Source organism: Austrofundulus limnaeus, unplaced genomic scaffold (assembly GCF_001266775.1).
Source record: "Austrofundulus limnaeus strain Quisiro unplaced genomic scaffold, Austrofundulus_limnaeus-1.0 Scaffold1081, whole genome shotgun sequence".
In the NCBI taxonomy this organism is placed as follows: Eukaryota; Metazoa; Chordata; class Actinopteri; order Cyprinodontiformes; family Rivulidae; genus Austrofundulus; species Austrofundulus limnaeus.
Window position 1 is genome coordinate 116,432 of NW_013953483.1, and position 7,266 is coordinate 123,697.

Below are 7,266 nucleotides of genomic sequence, written 5' to 3' on the forward strand. Positions count from 1 at the left end.
GAGGGGGGGTGGGTTTTAGGAAGGTGTCCCTGTTGACGGAGACGAAAGCGCTGCCGCTGCTGGAGGGGGTCACCCTGCTGACCTGTGAAGACCCCGTGTGGCTGAAGGTGGCATGGGGGGTGGAGGGGGAGAGGCAGAGGGACGGCAGCGTGCCCCCCGGCCCGGTCCTCACAGTGGTGGGTCTCAGCAGAGGAGGGGTGGTGAAGGTGGCCCCCCTGCGTCCATCCTGACTGTCCTCTGAACCCTCGTCCGTCTCGTCCTCAGACGAGTCCACCTCGTGGATGGCGTCCTGTTTCTGTAGAGACTCGCGGCGCTCGGCCCGGTCCTGACGGATCGCTGACAGTTTGTCCTTCAGTTTGTTCTTCCCGGGACCCAGACCCAGAAGTCCGGACCCCGAGCCCAGGGCGCCGTCCCCTTCCTGACGTCCTAGCTTCCTGTTTGAGGAGATGTGTTTGTGCAGGCTGCTCTTCTCCTTGCTGCACGCCACTGTCAGCTGACCTTCACTGGTGGACTCCTGAGGATAAACCAGAAAAACTGTTCAGAACCAGAACCAGAACCAGAACCAGAACCAGAACCAGAACCAGAACCAGAACCAGAAGCAGAACCATCAGAGGACCTGAGTCTGAAGTCCTACCTGCAGGCTCTGTAAGCCCGGCTCCCTCTGCAGGACGTCTTTCTTAAATTCAGAATGAGAAATGTCCAGGCTGTGTTTGCGGGTGGCCCCGGCCCCGCCCCCTCCTGCAGCAGGGGAGGAGGCGGAGCCAGAGAGCGAGGCGGCGAGCTTCTCGGCCGACTGCACCCTCTTGAGCAGCGGAGACCGCGGCGGCTCGGCGCTCTTCGGTCGGGACATCTGCCGGGCCAGAGGCGGTGACGAGTGGAGCTTGACGGGGAAGGACTGAGCGGCGGAGGCCTGAGGCAGGGCGTGGCCCGGCAGCGGCGAGGGCGAGCGCTGAGGAGAGCTGCTCTGGGGGGTGGGGGACGGCGTGCGGGCCAGTGGGGAGAGCGGGATGTTGCCGGCGGATTTGCGGCGAGGGGAGCGGTACTGGCGCTGGAGCTTGGGGGCGAGGCCGTGCAGGGAACTGGGCCGGATGTGGCCGGAGCTCGCCGGAGAGTTGGGGACGCTGGAGCTGGGCGAGCTGCTCTGAGACGAGTTTCCTCCCACTGACAGGAAGAGAACAACAAACAGCTTTAGGACAGTAAAACACCTGCAGCACACGCAGCCACTGAGACTCACCTGAGTGGGCGGAGTCTGGGGTGGACCTGTAGCCCTGCGTGGGGCTGCGGGGGGACAGGTTGTGGGTGGGTGAGCCGGGGCCGCTCTCCCCTGAGGACAGGGAGCGGTTCAACGAGGACAGACTGCGGCTGGTGTGGAGGAGAGACGCCTGCTTGGTGATCTTCCTGAACAGAGACGTCCTCTTCTTGCTGCGGGACGAGACGGGACATGAGACACGTCAAACCTTTTATTTCTGTAAATTAAAACGTCTGGATTTAAAGAACTAAAGAAGTCCTGTCCCACCTGTCCTGTCCCTCCTTGCTCTTGGTCTTCTTGTTGCGTCTCGCCATCTTGGACTTGTGGCTCGTCTTGCGGGCGGGGCCGATTTTGATGGATGTGTTTTCGAACGGCGTGGCAGAGATGGACACTTTGGCTCCGCTCTGAGAGACAGAACATCAGACCAGGTTCAGGACCTGGACCTGGTTCTGGTGGACAAAACTAAAGACTTAAAAAGAACTTTTACCTTCAGGATGAGCTCCACCACCTCGGTGTGGACCAGACCGTGGACTGGCTCACCGTTCACATGGGTGATGAGGTCACCCTCCCTAAGCCCCGCCTCATGAGCTGGACCACCCTCCTCCACATGCTGCAAACATGTAAACAACATGTAAACAACATGTAAACAACATCAGCTGAGCTGTTTTATTGTGAAAGGACCCTCACCCAGACCATGTGGTGGACCGTGTAGATGTCCGAGTCTCCCATGTAGACCCGGATGGCTCTGAGCGTGAAGCCGTACTTCTTTCCCACTCTGTGGATGACGATGGCGGGTTTGACGCTGGTCATGGCGGGGGACAGGTCCCGGCTCGGAGAGGAGTCCCTCGAAGACGGATTGGACGACAGCGAGTGGGGAGACATGGGACTGGCCAGCGGGGAGGCTCCGTGGTGATCTATAGAGACAGGAAGTTGGTTTGAGTCCAGCGACAGAGGAGAAGACTGGACAGAGGCGGGGTCACACAGACCTGCGGGGATCATCAGAGACAGCGTGGTGGCCGAGGCCGACTTGATGACCTTGTTGAGCGGTTTGGAGCTGGAGCTCGTGTGTTTGTCTGTGTCTCCGGACAGCAGGCGGTGGCGAGCCCTGCGAGCCGCCAGGTCACTGATGGCCTTCGGAGTGGAGGGAGAAACGTCGTCAGGCTTGGCCACGCCTCCGCTGCCACCGTTACCTCGATCAGACACGTCGCCTGAGCTGCCCGCTGAAACAAAGATGGACGTTAGGGCTCTCTATCAGTGGGTATACAGTATTTGGGGAGCTATATTTGGGGGACTATATTTGGGGGGGTATATTTGGGGGACTATATTTGGGGAGCTATATTTGGGGGGGTATATTTGTAGGTGGTATATTTGGGGGCCATATTTTGGGGGGTACACTGACGTGTGAGCGTGGTCTTGCTCTGCTGGCTGCTCGTGGAGCTCGGGGTGGTGGGAGACTCGTCCAGCTTCTGCTCTCTCTCCATCGGCAGCTCTGGAATGGCCAGAGGGAGGTCCTCGCTCCTCGGGCCTCTCACAAGGCCAGGACTCTTCCTGCTGCCAGTGGCTCCTGAGGGACAAATCACAATAAATGACTAGTCTTCCTGACGGTGRGCTGCAGCCTGAAGCTTCAGCATTGATTCAAACGTTCTGGTCYTGCACCTTGACCTCCCTCCTCTTCAGAGGAGATGGCGAAGCGAGGCATCTCGATGATGGCGGAGCAGCAGCGCCTCCTGACGGTCAGCGGCGGGCTGGAGTCGCTCTCTGTGTGGGATGACTCTGACACAGACAAACGCTTCCTCAGGCTGCAGATGATGAGGACAGAGACGTCAGACCCACAGTTTACTCTGAGATACTACAGAATCCTAACAGAACCGGGGATTAACTGACATCTCTGGAGATCCGACGAGCCAGGACCGGTCTCTGGACTTGAATCCACTCAGACTGTCGATGCGGTCTCCCCCCTCCTCGCTGAGGCTGCGTTTGGTTGGGGGCGGAGTCCTCTTGTCCTCGTGCAGAGACAGACGCTCCATACTGCTGTAAACCTGAACAGAACACACAAAAGACTGAACCGGTTCTGACCCAATCACGCTCTCATGACATGTTTGTCTCGTGTTCCAAGTGGGTGGGCACCTTGCTGAAGCGAGGGGAGCAGGAGGAGAACTGTCGGATCTCCACATGTTCCTCGTCGTTGGTGTCCTCTTCTTCCTCTGAGTCCAGGTGGTGGTACCGATCCGAACGAGCTGACAGACAAACAGAACCCTTCATTTTCCAGACTCAGACACACAAACGTGTGCGTGAAGCTGAAACGTACTGTCGAAGTAACTGGTGTCTTCTTCAGACTCCAGCTGAGGGATGAACTCTGCTTTCTGCCGCAGCAGACTGTTCCAGTCCAGATCTGTGAAGAACGGGTGCTGCTTCACCTCCAAGGCACTTCCTGCAGAGGTGACAGGAAGAACTGATCGGACCAGCCCGGACTGAACAGAACCAACCAGCAGAACCACACTGGAGATTTCATGTTATTATGATGTTCCTGTTCCTTCTCTCAACATTCAGAGACGCTCAGATGATGAAGAAACCAAGTGATGAAGAGTTTCTGCTTCGACCCAACAYGACCTATAAACTGCACTAACCTAACCTAACGTAATGTAGCCTAGCCTAGAATAACGTAGCCGAGTCCAGCTTAATCTAAGATATTTACACGTGGTACTTTTGTGACTAGATGTGGTCGAGACTCTCTCTGTCATGTTCTAAAGAACTTTCTGCTGAAGAAAATAAAAACTGGTTACCGGTGCCGAGTCGTTCCAGAGGGTTCTGTCGGAGCAGCTTAGAGATGAGGTCCTGAGCGTCCAGAGGCAGAGCTTCATCCCCCTCAGGCCAGATGATCTCATCTGCTCCAACGACAACCTTTATTTATAAAATGTCTTGAAAACACTTATTTGAAAACRATCRGGGGTAGGGTTAGAGTCTCAACCCTGTCTGTTCCTCATGAACCAATAGATGGGATTTAGTCCAAAGAGGTGGGCGGAGTAAAATCAAGCCACTGAATGTGAACCAATCAGAGGAGGTTTGGACAGAGASATTCCCACTCACCACTGATCACCTGACCGAACAGTTCCTCCGGTGTGTCCCCGAAGAAGGGAGCACAGCCCACCAGGAACTCGTACAGGATGACCCCCATGGCCCACCAGTCCACCGGCTTCCCGTAGCCCTGACGCAGGATCACCTCTGGAGCAATGTACTCTGGTGTACCACACACCTGCAGACGAGTCAAGGAGTTCTGAAGTTAGTATTTACCGGGACCAGGTTTGGGTTTTACTCTACAGAAGTAGTGAGCCAGTACCTGTTTGTCCAGGAACTCCCGGGTGTCTTTCTCGATGTGTCCCTCGTACAGGTTGGTGGTGAGACTCATCAGACCGATCTTAGAGAGGCCGAAGTCCGTCAGCTTGATGTGACCCAATGATGTGATGAGGAGACTGAAGCACAGGAAACCAGGACATCTCACTGAATGTAGTAAAAACTGAATAAAGACCCAGACTGGCAGAAGGACTTCAGTCTTACTTGTCAGGTTTGAGGTCTCGGTGGACGATGCCGTAGTTGTGAAGATATTCCAAAGCCAGGACCGTCTCAGCAAAGTACATACGAGCCATGTCCACCGGCAGGGCTCCGATGTTCTTCAGCAGCGTGGCACAGTCTCCACCTTCACACAAAAACACCAAACAAGAGCAATAAGACCAACTCCAGGTCCAACTCAGAGTAATAAGACCAACTCCAGGTCCAACTCAGAGTAATAGGACCAACTCCAGGTCCAACTCAGACCAATCAGTCAAACTCAAAGTAACCAGTCCAACTCCAAGTCCAACTCAGAGTAAACAGTCCAACTCCAGATCCAAATATGAAAACAGACAAACCAACTCCAGGTTCCAGCTGCAGGTCTCCATGTGTACTTTAACAGAAACTGGTCTTCTTTAAGACTAAATCCCGACAGGGTTCAGGTCTTACCCTCCACGTACTCCATCACCATGCACAGGTGCCTCCTGGTCTCGAAGGAGCAGAACATGGAGACCACAAACGGGTTCTCTGCAAACGTCAGGATGTCTCGCTCCACGAAGGCCTGCTGGATCTGGTTCCTCAGGATCAGGTTCTGCTTGTTGATCTTCTTCATGGCGAATCGTTGTCTGGTTTCTTTATGTCGAACCAGATAAACGGCTCTTTGTGAGAGGAAACAAAGAGACAACGTTAAAACCACGCAGAGTCCAGGATTCAACGTGTCAGCGCAGGAGGCGGTGGTACCCGTAGGCCCCGTTACTGATCAGCTTGATGGTCTCAAAGTCCTCCTCTCGAGGGGTTTTGGTTTTAATCTGTGGGGGGGAAGCAGGAACCGTTGTACTCTGGCTCTGAAGAAACAGGAAATAGAAAAGACTAAGAACAATGAATGATCGAAGGGGACTGGCATCAAAGAGCTAAAGCAGCTAACTGACAGCTAAAAGCTAAAATAACAAGCTAAAAGCTAAAATTAGCAGTAGTGAAAGTAAAAAGCTAAAGGTAGCTGAAGAGATCTCATGTTTGTATCATAAAGTAATTTTAAACCCAGTAAAGGTTCTGGTTGGACCCACATCAACAGTATCATCGGTCTCAGGGGTTTCTGGGTTCCCGCTGTCGTAGCTGCTGAGCTGAGTCATTTCTGAAAACAGAAACAGTTTCTGACCCAACTGAGGAGAATCTGTCAGGTTTTAATAAATAAACAAACAAATAAAAGGTAAACAAAGTGCACAGTGGTGGTCCTACCCTCCAGGGGGTCTCTGGTCAGGCCCAGCTGGCTGATGATGTACCGGGGGATGTCGGACTTGATGCCCTGACCCTCCTTGGCGTGACCCTCAGCTGCCTCCAACAGGTGGTAAAACTCCTCAGGATCAAACTCCTGAGGAGGAAGAGGAGGAGGAGGAAGAACAGTTAGGAGCTGATTCAGGATCAGWGAGTCTCAGGTTCAACTCCCTGCCATGCCGAAAGCATAGCCGACACACTTTCAAAATAAAGTTTTTTTTAAATAATTAGCCTATATTAGACTAAAACAGTGTAAAGCATATCATATTCTGTCCTATATTTGCTCTCTTATACTAACCATAATCAGACTTTGAAACCCTATTTAAACATCAATGAAAAGTTAAGATGTACCTTATTTTGAAAAACCAGCACCGCAGGTTCTTGTACACAGAGTGATGCTGTGTGTGTAGTCCTCACAAAGATAGCAAGGCATGTATGTGTGTGTAGTCCTCACAAAGATAGCAAGGCATGTATGTGTGTGTGATGTGACGCGATGAAAACTGTCTGATGCTACAGCCTTGAGCTACCTTTTTTTTCTTTCAAGGAAGACGACAGGTGCCACAGCATGGTTACCTTATCAATAGTTACTCTGATACAGCAAGAATCACCAACACAGACCCTGTGTGTGACCRRGAGTCAGTGGCTCCATGTCTGTTCTAAAAATACAGCTGATCAGCAGCGCAGCTACAAGCTAATGTATGCTCCTTTTCCAGTAGTGCCACAGTGTAGTGTCGGTACTGTTCGTACGATTACAAACCATTTCCATTAGGCCAGATCCACGGAACCGGCACTTTTTTTAGTACCTAATTCATTGTGGTTCCAAGCAGCCCCATCTGACACCAAAATGCGATGTCAGAACACTGTTCGTCACTGATTGGCTAAATTTTTGCAAATTCGTAAAATTTCAAAAGTTATTCATCAAATGTGTTTCCATCTCTCATTTTGCCCATTAACTTTTTTTTTTTTAAATACCTAAAAACTGTTATGTTTTAGTAAAACTCCAGACAGGACTTCGTTTGACAAACTCAGTGTTCTTCTTTTTTTATTTTTTGTGTCACAYCTGCTAACATACAATCACTTAGTACTCTTCTTCATGTAAAGGTACAGGTAAAGGTGCAAACACTGCCACCAAGTGGATAAGTGTTTTCAGACTATCACCACATCCCCCTTTCTTTAGAACTTTTTTTTTTTTTTTTTTT

The 7,266-nt window shown here is 52.0% G+C and overlaps 1 protein-coding gene across 1 annotated transcript in view; it reads right to left on the reverse strand.

Annotated features, from left to right (window-relative positions):
- Nucleotides 1–277: 277 nt before the first annotated feature.
- Nucleotides 278–7,266, reverse strand: part of mast2 (microtubule associated serine/threonine kinase 2) — a gene marked incomplete at both ends in the record, with an annotated part of 11,844 nt that continues 4,855 nt past the window's right edge. The window contains 20 exon segments of the mRNA XM_014030571.1: nt 278–514; nt 635–1,161; nt 1,235–1,422; nt 1,517–1,653; nt 1,737–1,859; nt 1,937–2,163; nt 2,236–2,469; nt 2,649–2,813; nt 2,906–3,048; nt 3,134–3,288; nt 3,377–3,486; nt 3,558–3,680; nt 4,033–4,134; nt 4,337–4,502; nt 4,587–4,719; nt 4,805–4,943; nt 5,246–5,454; nt 5,537–5,640; nt 5,860–5,927; nt 6,032–6,164. Of these exon segments, the coding sequence (XP_013886025.1) occupies nt 278–514; nt 635–1,161; nt 1,235–1,422; nt 1,517–1,653; nt 1,737–1,859; nt 1,937–2,163; nt 2,236–2,469; nt 2,649–2,813; nt 2,906–3,048; nt 3,134–3,288; nt 3,377–3,486; nt 3,558–3,680; nt 4,033–4,134; nt 4,337–4,502; nt 4,587–4,719; nt 4,805–4,943; nt 5,246–5,454; nt 5,537–5,640; nt 5,860–5,927; nt 6,032–6,164 (3,423 nt within the window).